The 13824-nt window shown below is 37.2% G+C and overlaps 1 protein-coding gene across 1 annotated transcript; it reads left to right on the top strand.

Moving 5' to 3' along the window:
• The first annotated feature begins 1631 nt into the window (after positions 1–1631).
• LOC109245061 lies at positions 1632–13450 on the top strand. The gene is made up of 10 exons (XM_019412245.1): positions 1632–1731; positions 4373–6071; positions 6144–6281; positions 8537–8608; positions 9748–9789; positions 9892–9981; positions 11158–11265; positions 11369–11461; positions 11792–11871; positions 11968–13450. The coding sequence occupies exons 2-10, from the start codon at positions 4518–4520 to the stop codon at positions 12896–12898; spliced, it is 3108 nt and encodes a 1035-aa protein (XP_019267790.1). The 5' UTR covers positions 1632–1731; positions 4373–4517; the 3' UTR covers positions 12899–13450.
• Positions 13451–13824: the final 374 nt, after the last annotated feature.

Genomic DNA, 13824 nt, shown 5'->3' on the forward strand with positions numbered 1-13824 from the left:
ATATCAAGTGAAGATCAAAGAATATCTGGCATCTTCAATCAGCAAAGTCGAAGGCTCAAATCTCTCCATAAAATAAGGACGTGACAAGGAAAGTCATGAACGAAATCCAGCCCATCTCAAGTGCAGGATTCAAGAGGCACCCCTTGGGTCAAATCTCTTAGAGGATTCTGTGCCTCAATCAAGACAAATTGCAACGGCTCTCAAACTCTCCTATAAGAAGTCTGCTCAGTTCATAAAGAAGACTTGCGCAACTACAAACATTGTCTTCTAAGTCTCTTTACTTTTTAGCATAAATATAGTATTCTTCAATTTACCAGTGTCATAAAAGATAGGAAGAGTTAGAACGCAAAAAAGTATTGTGTCAACATTCAAAATATATAGCTGCTACATTCCGTTGGTGGTGAACGAGTTAAAACCATCATTGCTGTAATTATTTTCAAGATCTAAGAGAACCCTTGTGGCCCAAGGGAAACTAAACGTAAGTACCACCGGTGCCGAACCAGTATAAAAATTCATGTGTGTTGTTCTGTTTACTATTCTCTTTGTTTATCTCTATTTGCATTCTGCACGAGATCTAGTCGACTAAACTCATCCTTAGTCAACTATTTTCTAATAGACCACAATTCACCACCCCTCTTGTACTTTCAAAACAAACTATCTTTCTATTGGGCTTGTTCGTATGATTGTATCTCTTCATCTGTTCCTCGTGCTTTATTTTTTCTATTGTTCTCTACGTTTTCCTTTGTTGGATTCATGAGAATTAAAGCTTCAAATTTATCAGGTCTATTTCTTTTGTTGCAATTGTTTGTGGCTTTCCGACGGTCATTAAAAGAACTATCAATGAGATTGCACCTTCCATTGTTAAACTTTAGGACATCATGTCCTTAACTTTACATACGCAGTGTAAATGTTAAGGACATGGCGTCCTTAAGTGTGCAGTTGTAAATGTTAAGACATAATGTTCTTAACTTGTATATGTACCTTCCGTTCTTAAACTTTAGGACCTCATGTCCTTAACTTCATATGTGCAGTGTAAATGTTAAGGATATGGTGTTCTTAACTTCATGTGTGAAGTATAAATGTAAAGGACATAGTGTCCTTAACTTTATAAGTGTTGTGTAAATATTAAGGACATGGTGTCCTTAACTTCATGAATGTTGGGTAAATATCAAGGACAAAGTGTCCTGTATTTGCACCTTCCGTTGTTAAACTTTAGGACATCATGTCCTTAACTTCATATATGCAGTGTGAATCTTAAGGACATGGCGTCCTTAACTTCATGTGTGCAGTGTAAATGTTAAGGACACCATGTCCTTAATATTTATACAGCACTCATGAATAAAGGGTAAAAATGTCTTTTCGTATTAATTTTAATAGGATAGTGGCTATTTTTGCTCAGCATTAAAAATATTGGATAAAAACTAAATACCATGTTAAAAAATGGCTATCCCACGCTATTTCTACTTTTTTCCATGTCCAGCCAGGTCCAGCGTGTCCGGCAAACATACTTAGTGCAAATTTAAGTTGGACACTGTTATTAAAAATAAATAAATAATAATAATAACCAAAAAATTAGAAAGATATTAGAGGGGTATATTTGGGAATTGAAATAGGCATAATAATATCTGAGCATGTCTAGGTTTTTCCTTTCTTCCTAAGCTTTACTCAAAACATTCAATTTCGACCCAATCGATTCTCCGGCGTTAGCAAATCCTCCGTTCGCATTTTCCGGTAAGTTAACATTTTACTTTTTTACTCTATCGCTGCTTTATTTACTTGTAAAGAACTAACCGTCTCTGTTATTACACGTCGTTGCTCTGCTCTTTACACATTTGCCAATTAAATTTCTCATTTTTGTATTTTTAATTAATAAGCACAAGATAATTTCATTAACGCTAAGTTAAGTAGAGCTGGACAACATCGAAAATTCCTTATAAATATTTATCATTTTTGCTATTTTAGTTTTTTTTTTTTAATTTCAGCGGTGAAGATTTTTATTTAATTTAGAATTGATGGTTCATATTACAGAATTTATAGCTGTGAACCAAATTAGTGGTTTTGTATGTTATGGTTATTTTTCCCTTTTTCTTTTTAATGACGGTGGTGTACAGGCACAACTTGCTTGCACTAGCATTGATACCAAGTAACTATGCCCATTATGCCTTAAATAGATGGAAGAAATCACCTAGTGTTTGTTGACGGTGGTGTCCAGGTTGTACCTGTTCGCACCTTGACTATTTCAGTAGGTACTTGCTACCTCTCACTAGCACTAACACCGAGTAACTCTCTACACCAAGTCTTAGATAGATGGAAAGATGTCACCTAGTGTATTTTGCCTTTGCTGGGACGTGAACCTGAGACCTCATGATTCTCCCCCACTTCATTGACCACTAAGCCATACCCTTGAGTCTGTTATGGTTATTTAGGCGGGAATGTTGGGAAATTCATTTTAAATTGAGTAGTTATAAGGGGCTATGGCAACCCTGCTCTTTTATCTGGTCTTGGTATCAACAATGTGAGCTCACGTAGGATGCAATGCTCGCACATGCAGGTTTTTGTTTAGGAGGGAATGGCTAAGAAGATGGTCAAATGATGCAATTGTTTATTTTTTGCTGAGGGCAGTGTTGCGCAACACCTATGCTAGTGGGGGGTAGCAGGACACCACCCTCATAAAAAAATGGTGCAATTGCTCGATTCTTTGCTTAGGTAGAGAAGACTAGTCGTAGAAGTGGACCGGTTACTTAGTCATTTATGGTGTGTCTGCTTGTGAATGAAGTAGCGCATAGTTCATTGCTCAGAATGATGATAATATTTGAGATTTTTGGCTTTTGGATGTCTCTATCTTTCCATATTTTTTTTGAGATGTATGTGCATTTCTTTCAAGCTATACAGAACTCTCAGCATTGCATACATCCCACTGAACTCCCAACACAGGAAAAAGCACGAGGAAAAAGTTATTCTCCTTTTTGAAAGCTATCATCTTTTTCAGAAAAATTATGTGTCAAATACAGAAAATAAAAATTCAGGGTTTGTTCTTTGAGGATTGTTATCTACATGGGATGTTTTCTGGCCTTTTCTTTTTGATGACCGAGTAATCCGTCTAGGGCGAAGCTTAGGACCAACCGCAGCCTTTGAAACTCTGGGATAATGGGCCCGCCCCTCAACCTTTCTTTACTTAGGATGTTGTCTGGACTTAATACAAGCTAATTAAAATTAGTCAAAGCAGTGTGCCGCAAATTCTTAAATATCAGCTAGAACATGCCACAACATGCTCTCTGACATAAGCTGGAACTGTGGAGTGACACTATGACCTAGATAATGGTAAAAAAGGGGACTCCTGTTACCACTAAGCATTTATTGTGGCTTAACCTTTCTTTCATGCTTTGTGTTCTCCACATTGCGGCCGGTGGTAATGTTTTGACTGCAATGCATTTTGAGCGTTATCAGGCGTACATATCTTTTCTAATTACAAGACATTGGATGATATATATTTTTTGACATTTCCTCTGAATTCTTGTTGCATTCAAGCTAAACTAGTGGTCTCAGTTTGCTAAGCTGTAATGGTTTTGGAAAAACTTTGACAAATTCTGTTCCAATTGAAGTTACAATCTGATTCTTTCTGCCTTGGCTGCAGATTGTTTCTTATCCTAGCGTGGTATAATCTGTATCTCTGTGCATTTATTTTTTAAATTATTATGTGCACTTGGCACTTGTGCTTCTCAAGTTATTAAGCTCCATATTCTAATTCTAAATTAAGAGAAAAATAGGGGCTGCCAAGCTTTCTGGTGGAGTTATCTTTTACTCATTCACTGTATTTTTTTGTCATTTCTGTTGTCCGTGAGCTATAAATGACTTAGGTCTCATCTATTGCCAAATATGATGTTTCGCCAGATAGATGTATTTTATCTAAAGGAGAAGATGATAATGATTAAAAAAACCAATATATGAAGAAAAAACAATCATTCATATGCGTTTTATCATTCTTATTCCATTCAACGACTGGCATCTGAATGCCTGAGGTGTGAAGGCATCTTAACAGGAGTGCAGCAGCTCTCCTGATAGGGATATGAGCAAGAGACACTGATGTGCTTTTTGTTTCTTAACCATAATAAATAACGCAGAATGCGTTACGCATATACATGGATAGATACAACTATCGGAGAATGAATTCTATTAAAGTATTTGTTAGAAATTCTCTTTTCTTTTTAAGTTTTGCACTTTCGGAGAAAATTGTTGGAATAGATAATTTGATACATTGCTGGATACACTTCTCAAAGTTGAGAAAAAAATTCTAAAAGCACTACTATTTCTTACAATTGGATCCATGGTTAATTTACTGAAAGGCATGATGGATTTGTTTTTTTGCATGCAGCTATTTTCGTCCTTGGAAATTGTTCTGATGGATGCATGATCATGAGTCTGTGACTTCTGCATTAATCAGGTGGTGATTTACCTTATGTGTCCTAAACGCATAGGAGTTGATTGAAAGATTGATAGCTTCTTGCTAGATTAGTATCATGGGATACAATCGGCAAAAAGATAAGAATGGTTACCGTAGTTCATCAAAGGGTAATGGCAATGATGGTACATCAGCTAGGACAAGACCTCTCAGTTTTGATGACATCATGCTTAGAAGGAAAAGTAAGGAAGAGGAAGTGGACATTAAGAACAATTTTGTAGGAGCTGAGAGTGTATCACGTAAAGAAGACAGGCATAAGAGGGCTACTGATGGTTTAGAACCTGAGCGAAACCGCTACGATGAGTCATTACCTAGTGCTTCCAGACATACTTCGGAGGATTCTAGGAAGTTAGCATCAAGGCAAACAGAGAATAATATGATGGCTGAAAAATTGGCTAGGGGTAAACATAAAGATAGTAGAGAATCTGAAATCAAATCAAAGAGATCAGTGAACAAAGATGTAAGCAATAAGAGACTAGCTGGTAGCAAAACCGACAAAGATTATCTTGTCCGGAGAAGAAAAGATGAGGAATTTGTTGATGATTCTGGAAATGAAACTGGTAAAAGACATTCAAGAGATTTGGCCCGGAAGGAGAGATCGACAGATAAAACTGACAGAAGACGCGATGAGGGAAGAAAAGACAAAGATCCTGATAAGGATGAGAGACAGTCATACAGGAAGAGGAAAGATATGGAAGTGCCAAGTGATGCTCCTCTGGATGAGGCTGAGAAAAGGCATTCAAGAAATCATGGACGGAGAGATAGTTATGCTGACAGAACTGAAGTAAAGTCTGAATCAGGTAGAAGGAAGCACCGAAGTGATGACGAGGAGAGAAACAGAGACAAGAATGCCGATAAAAAACACAGTTCATCGAAAGTTTCTGAAGTTACCGGAAGGGTGGAATCTTCTCGGGCTCAGCTGGAGGAAGAAAGACCAAAGAGAAGGCGGTCAAGAAGTCGAGAGTATGATAAAGATCGAGGTAGAAGGTCTCGTTCTGGCTCACCAAGAGGACGTAAGCATTCATCTCATGATCTCAGAGAGCGTGGTGAGTTTTCCTCGCATTCTTCCAAAGATAAATCTGGAAGATCACATTATGATCTGGATAAAAATATATCCAGCAATGGTTCAGATAGCCACTCCAAGCGCCATGCAGAATCTACAAGTGGGCTTGGTGGCTATTCACCAAGAAAGAGGAAATCAGAGGCTGCTGCTAAAACTCCTCCTCCAACTAACCGCTCTCCAGATCGGAAAAATGCTGGGTGGGATCTACCACCTGCATCAGCTGGAAGTAATGTTACTGGTTCTGTTCCTTCTAGCGTTCAGTCTTCAATGCAATCTGTAATACCAAATATACATCAGCTCTCTAGCGTGGTTCCTGCTAATACATTTACAACAAAGACTGCTGGCGTTTCATATAATTACTTATTTTCATCTGTACATGCAACTGATTCGGTCCAGCTGACACAAGCAACACGACCTATGAGAAGGCTTTATCTAGAAAACTTGCCAAACTCCGCTTCTGAGAAAGATATTCTGGACTGGATTAATCATTCTTTGCTGTCTTCAGGAGTCAATCGCATTCAAGGAACACAACCATGTATCAGCTGTATGGTATGTTTACTTCTTCTACTCTTGTTCTAAGTAGGATAGAGATTAGTGTTGCTTACTGTTTCTTCACTGCAGATACACAAGGAGAAGCGCCAAGCTCTTCTAGAATTTTTAACCCCCGAGGATGCTTCTGCTGCACTTTCTTTTGATGGCAGATCCTTCTGTGGTTCTATTCTTAAAATCAGGCGGCCAAAAGACTTCGTCGAAGTGGCTGTAAGAATATTACCATGAGATTCTTTATAGATTTGTGCTGGTCTTTTGCACTGGCCTTTTGTTATTTGCTTTTTCTTAGTGATATCATGAGAGACGTGTGGGACAATGATTGGTTCTTGCATATTATTTTATGTAATATGTTATGTGATATGCAGTCTATCTAATTTCACTGTGTTGCAATCTCCGAACCCCCACCCAAAAGTAAAATCAGTCTGTTTGGCTGGATTTTCTTACTTCCCGCTACATTATGAGATGTCTTGGTGTGTCATCTTTTTTGTGCTACCATTTTCCCTGAAGCTTCAATCTATATTATAGAGTTGTCATGTTTCATATGCTTGACTAGTAAACGTTTCGTTTTCAACTTTTTCCTTCTATAGCTTTTGAAAATATATGAACAACAATTCAATGCTAGGGAGTTGCATTGTCAAGTTGTTCTACTTCCCTATATGTCTTAACAATTAAGGAGGTAAGGGGAAGGTAGCTGAGAAACAGTTACCCAATAGATCGATTTTAATATGATTGGGTTCTTGGTTGAAAAATAGCTACTTCTTTAGGTCCTTTTTGTTTCAATAAAGCAAGCTTGTTACTTTCGGTTGAAAAGTGACAACTCATTGTCATTTGGGTAGTTGGGTTAAATTTTCTGCCTGTTCAAAGTGATTTTACTAAGACAAGTATTGAATGCGGGTGGCCCCAAAACGAGTTGGGTCAAAAGTGATTTGTGTAAAATTTGGTTGCCAGTACTAGGTTAAAAGCGGTTTGAGTTGTAGTTCGGTTGCCATTTTAATCATATAGTGGTGACCGTTGATATAGAGTACAGACTTTGCTGATGAAAGTTTGTTCAAGGTTACTTGGCGGATTTCCTGAAAAGTCTTTGATAATGGGATTAGCAGGAAACAATATGCCTTTTCTATTGACTGTAATTCTCCATATGAGGATGTGAAATGTCAGATATCCGGGTCCTTGGGCTACTTTATAAAATGGTACATCGCATTTCAAACCCCACACACACTTTTTGTAATATGGGTTGTGTACTTATTCTTCATTTTAATTTTCAGTTCTAAAATGGATACAGACTATGCGTTTGTGGTGGGTTGAAACAAATTTATGTTTAGTTAAATGAATCTGACTTTTCCTATTCTCTTTCCTTCCTTTCTTTATCATGGGGTATTTGGAGTGATTAGTTGCATGGATTGTGACTTTTGTTCGGCGAGGGATGTTAAGTATGATGGTCAATTTGCTGTTCTTGTCCCAGTAATACATACTACTCAAAATCTATTCTTCACCTGCATCAAAGAATAAGTACATAGGCAATAAACAAAATTCTCCGGTAAATGTGTTCTTGCAGGTAAAAAACAAGGTGTCCATCTTTATCATAAAAAAGTCAAGGTCTTCATCTAGTCAAAGAGTAGGACGCATGAAGAGGTTAGACTTGTCCTCAATGCTTGAATGATTGTTCAGTGTGGAAGATAACCTCTGTGAATGGGACACCAATCTCATAGAGTCCCTTAGCATTTGTTAGCAGCAACATAGGCACCAAGATTAGCAGCAACATAGGCACCAAAATTTTAGTATAGCATATGTTTAAGATGCTATTGATATGAAATCATTCTGATCTTCTCTAATAGTACCCTCAATATCTTTCACCTCCTATATCAGAGCAGGGGAAGCTGCACGTCATTTGATCATCCGTTTAACTGGATATTGGAGGATGATGATGGTGGTTTCCACTGCATAAGTGCAAAAAGGATGATATATAGTTGAGTTATATCAAATGAAGTGAAATAAAAAAATATGGAAATTGTGGTAGGGCAGTTTTGTTAATATAGAACATTGGCTGCATGTTGGAGCTGCAGCTTCCTTGTTAGTTACTGGTTATTTTTGTTCTTTCTAGATAGATACTCTCCAACAAACCTCCTGCCTTCCACCCCCCCCCCTCCTACCCCCCCCCCCCCCCTCTTTTTCTTATGATAGGTACGCCTCTTATATTTTATTTTAGTAATTTCCTATTAGTATAGCTTTGAAAAATGGGTTAGACTGCTTAGTGACTTCCACATGAAAATCAAGTCTTGTCTCAGTAACTTCTTGCTCTGTATTTTCTACATTTTGTCAACGCATGTGTATTTAAGTAGTAGGAAGATGGTGCTTCCTCTTTACGTTGAAACAGTGCTTTATTCTGCTTTTATATGCAGTTTCTGAGGTATACTGTGGTCATTATTCATGTAGCAGGTTTTCAGACAGTTGCTATTTTCATGCAGACTGGTGTTCCTCAGAAGTCGGTTGCTGCAGCTAATAGGGTAGACAACACTGTGGAGGATTCTCCTTATAAGGTATGCATCTGAAACAACACAAAGGATTTGACCTTTAAACCTGCCTGTCGGAACTGGAAGCGGTATACACTTATGCCATGTGTTGGCCTTGTACTTGGAATGCCTATCGTCCTTTCCTTGTGATAAATATGAATCTCCTATTTGTTTCATGCTATTAGTAAGTTTCTTGTCAGTTTCAGTTTGTTTGATCTCTCTGATTTAGCAGGACTACTTAAGAGTTGAAAAATGGCTATTACTGTATATTAAGAGTTTACTTTTCATAAGCTTGAGCTCTTGTGTATTGTAGTTAGGTGTTTTAAAATATAATGTTGCAAATCCAGTTTTTTTGTATGTTAGCTTAAATTTTGAGAAAGGAATGAAATTAACTTTTGAAGGGTAAGTAAGTCCTTCATTGCGGTTACGGTTTTCTTTTTTTTGCGCGGTACTTTGGTGTAAACAAGAAACAATGTCTTGTCTAGATGATTTCTAACTGTATTATGAAAATGATGTGTACGACAGCAAATTGGTTAATATCAAATGCTTACCTTGACCCCCACCCCACCCACCCAAAAAAGGGTATTAGATACGGAAGAAAGCCTATGTTCTAGGAAACTGGGATACACATTTTGATGACCTAACGATCAGGATAGGAACAATAGCTTTGAGAGTTGAGACTATTATACCAATAATTTCTTCTGTGCGCTGCACTTTTATGTATCTTGTATACGAGACTCGCATAGACAGAAAGTCCAGCTGCTCTATGCTACTTCACAACACAGGAATCTCAAGTGGCTCAATTATATATTTGGTTGTGAGGTTATAGACTATGATATCTGCTTTCAGTACATAAGGTGTTGTTGTTTGAAAGTTCCCTAACTGTTAGACTAGATGCAAAGCTTCTCATTTGAATCCTGTGGGATTGTGAGGACGTTACATTTGGATTGCTTTACTTTCTTTGTTGGCCTTTGCCTCAACTCTTTGACAGGTCATATTTGTGAACTTCAGAATTTTTTTGTTTAATTTGGCTTCCACAAACGAGTTCTTCGAAATTTTACCATTTTGTATTTTCTATCTGATTAATGTTTTTTCAGATTTTCAAGTCTGTTTCATTCCTGTTGTTTCCTCTCCCTTTCAGTAACAAGTTTTTATACACGTCGCAGATTTTTGTTGGTGGAATTTCAAGAACTATTTCATCGGAGATGGTAAGGCCAAATAATGTCTCAAAACCTTTCCTTAATTAAAAAGAAAGAACAATGGAATATCGGGCTTTCCAGTGAATTTGATCTTATCTGATGCTATTTCAGCTTATGGAGATTGCTAAAGCTTTTGGACCTTTGAAAGCCTACCATTTCAGTATGAATTCAGATATCAATGAACCTTGTGCATTTCTTGAGGTACTCTCGGATTATTGGATACATCTTTCTCATATTAAATTAAGTGTCCTTTTCTTTTCTGAAATATTCTTTCCTTATTGCAAAGGTAGCTTTTACGCAACAAGCGGAGTCTTAATTCTGGCTAAGATTATTTTCGTTGGAGTGAATTATTGGAAGTACCGAGTGGTAGAAAAAAGAGCAAATTATCATCTTACTAGAAGTTAGATCTTATTCCTCTTCAACAATCTTCTTTGGGTGGAAGAGTGAATGAACAAAAAGTAGTTCTTTTTACATGTTAAAAAATTTGGTGGTCCTTTCTGCTTGCTTTTCTTTCTGTCTTGCCAAACAAAATGACTTACCACTGTTAGCATGTAAAGGCATGCTATCCTCTTTGAACTCCTTTTTTTATTTTAATTTTTCTCTTCTAATTCTGCTACTTTACTTCTCTAAAGGTAGGACGAGTAAGTAAATTTTTTGACAGACAAGCATCTTACCAGCTGACGTACAGTTGCTCTAGAACAACCAATACTGATTCAGATCCAGGTGTAGGCTTACTGATTCGATCAATGTGTGCCAAATATATCATCCTTTACACGGCCAATAGAAAAAAAGTATCATCCTTTACACGAAAATAAATCAAAAAGAGTAGAGGAGCTTTTAACTATTCATATCAAATTTTCTAGACATCAGATCTCTTTAATTCCTTTACTTCCCAATAATCTGCAGAGGACACTGCAGATCACTTTGCACGCTCTCTTCGTCCCTCTCAAGATTTGAGAATGAATGACCCTAGATCTCTAGCTTTACAATTTTACATGAGATGTTTAATGCTTTGGAGAATAGTGCTGCCTGCTTGTGTCAATGAGTGAGGGAAGAAATGATTCCAGTGAATAAAAAAATTTTTTAGTGCCAAAAGTGACTTGCCATACTTGATGCACTGCACAAATTTCTTATATGCTTGTCCTTATTTTCATTGCATGTAGAGTATTCCTTTTATAGTATTTTATGACCATGCTTTGATTTGTGGATTGCTATTGCTTAAATTTGTTGAGCTAGATACCTTGGTTTGTTACATCTTGAGCCTCTCTGTCCCTTTGTATTTCTCCTTGACTCAAGTGCTGTGAACTCTTAAGTCTTCTCCAAGTTCAACTCTTGCGTCTTTTATTGATCTTAAAGTAATTATTTCAACCATTTCAGTATGTTGACCATTCAGTTACTCTTAAAGCTTGTGCTGGTCTTAATGGTATGAAGTTGGGTGGAAAAGTGTTAACTGTTGTTCAAGCTATCCCAGATACTGTTTTACTGGTACTCTCTCAAGTCCTCTTATCCAGAAATTTTGGCTTTAGGTACAATTTTTAATCTATTCTTGGCAATACAAATTTGACCAAAAGATACACATAATACTCAGGACAAAGATGAAAATACACCTTTATACTGGATTCCCCAGCATGCAAAGCCACTTCTGGAGAAGCCCACGGAAGTTCTGAAGCTGAAAAATCTGGTATGTCTGTTTTTTAATCTTGGTGTAGTTTAAATTTTATTTTCGATAAGAAAAAAAAATGCTGTCTGTTATGCCAGTAAAAATGTTGATACTATTAGAAATTGTAGGGAACTTCTAGTGCTAGAGAAACTAAAATTTTATAACATTGTAATGGAGACGGGCTTAAATGAAGCTACATGTAAAATGAGTCAGATGGCCAACTCCAATTTGCTCGGTATTGAGACGTGGTTTTGTTTCCATATATTACTGGAATTATATTTCTTAGATGTGGCAAATCCACTTATCAGGGGGTTACTAGATTTTTTCCTCTAATTGTCTTGTCCTGTCCAGGTGGATGCAAATGTACTCATTTTATTGTCTGAAGCAGAAGTTGAAGAGTTATTGGAAGACATCAGATTGGAGTGTGCCAGGTCATTTATGAAAAGTCTTTTTTTCTTAACCTCATTGCTTTTATTTCTCCTTGTCAATTCATCACTGATCTGGAAAATGCTCTTCTGATGCTGTAGGTTTGGCGCTGTTAAATCGATTAATGTTGTAAAGCAAAGTCAATGCTCACTCACATCTGATCCTGCTGCTATGGACACTAGTCCTACTGTGAATGAGGACGATATGGAGTTTGCTAAAGAGTGTGACCGAAATGATCCATCCCCAAAGAGTTCTGATCACGAGTTGGAAGTTGGTGGGTCACACCTCCTTAACAGTGATGAAGAACCCATGGAAACCAATAGCGCTGAGGAAGCTGAAAGATGTGCTGATGGTAAAACTCAGATGTCAGAACCTTTAAAAGGTGACTCCGAAGAGGAGGCTGGAGATGTCGATGATGCTTTGGCCGCTGATGGTAAAACTCAGGTGTCAGAACCTTTAAAAGGTGACTCCAAAGAGGAGGCTGGAGATGCCGATGATGCTTTGGCTGGTGGCAGTCATTCCAATGATGGACCTCATGAGGAGGTAATAAAAGACGACACTTCTGACCCTCTACCCAATGATGGTAATGTGTCTGATCGAGGGACAAGCTGCCAAGAAAATTCCGAGGTTACTCGTGGAGTCCCTCCAAATGAAAAGAATACTATTATAGTTTTGGAAAGGAAAGATGAAGATTCTAATTCTAGTCCAGTTGAACATCTTGAGATAAATGATCAATCACCAGTTAAGGAGGCAATGAAATCAGAGGAAGACAATGGAAATGTAGATGGAGCTTTTGAACCAGAATTCTCGTCGAAAGAAGAGTTGGATGCTCGAGAGAAACTTGAGGAAAAGACTGAAATTTCTGTTAATGATGTGTTTGAGCCCGGCTGTGTACTTGTGGAGTTTAGAAGAGCAGAAGCTGCATGCATGGCTGCTCATTGTTTACATGGGCGACTGTTTGATGATCGGACAGTGACTGTGGAGTATGTTCCCCTTGATCTCTATCGTACAAAGTTTACTAAACAAAACTAATTCCTTTTGGTCAATTCAATGCCTTATTTCCTGCAGATCTCCCCAAACTTGAACGGCATTAACATAGGATTTGTCTATGCTATTCACTTATCTATCAGATCCTTACCTGAATGTTCACAATTTTTACCATATTGAGATGCCTCAGTTAACCTTTTGCTAGTGTGAGAGTTGTAGCAAATTTTCTGTATACCAGACTTGGAGCGAAATACATGTTTTCTCCAAGATGTAGAACAGGATTTAAGGACTCTTGTCCAAGAAATGAGCAATTGTAATACGTTAAATTGTCGTTAAAGTTGCAGCTTTATTTTTATGGTTGCAACATGTTGCCCACCATTTTGGATAGAGGAACACAGTCCTTTGTCGTTTTGAAATCTTGGAATTATATGCCTTATGATGAGGGGTTAGCCATCACGGCTATTGACTCTATGTTCTTGATGGTGTTGATCAGTTGGCCAGTCCACGTTAAGGGGTTGTTTGGTAGAGATAAGAGTGTCAAATTCTGGTATCTTCTCTTATCAGTCTTTGTATTTCTAATATAGTATCTTACAGCTAGTATAATTTTCTTTTGCAGTATTAAACTTTGCATTATTTATGCATTAATGGTGTAATTTTTTTTTTTACACAATCAAGCTACTTATTATGTAATTAGAGGAAAGTCTCTTGATAAGAATTAATTGGTAATTCTCTAAAGATGGTAACTAACTTGCTATCAAGTCAAAATTAATTGATAGTGTTAAAAAAATATTTACCGTCAATGTATATAACCTATAAGTTCATTAGCAAGATGTAAACCTGTTCGAAATAGGATTGATGGAATAAGGTCTATTTACTACTTGAATCCATTACCAAAAATGTAAACCTGTTAGAAATGGGAGAAATTCAAAAATAGTCAGATTTACAAGTGGTCGTTCAAAAATAGCCTAGTT

The sequence above is a fragment of the Nicotiana attenuata genome, unplaced genomic scaffold, assembly GCF_001879085.1.
Source record: "Nicotiana attenuata strain UT unplaced genomic scaffold, NIATTr2, whole genome shotgun sequence".
NCBI classification, from domain to species: domain Eukaryota; kingdom Viridiplantae; phylum Streptophyta; class Magnoliopsida; order Solanales; family Solanaceae; genus Nicotiana; species Nicotiana attenuata.

Coding starts and splice junctions, on each gene's coding strand:
- LOC109245061 (XM_019412245.1), top strand. CDS start 4,518: ATGGGATACAATCGGCAAAAAGATAAGAATGGTTACCGTAGTTCATCA. Junction 6,072..6,143: donor AACCATGTATCAGCTGTATG/GTATGTTTACTT, acceptor TCTTCACTGCAG/ATACACAAGGAGAAGCGCCA. Junction 11,266..11,368: donor TCCCAGATACTGTTTTACTG/GTACTCTCTCAA, acceptor CATAATACTCAG/GACAAAGATGAAAATACACC.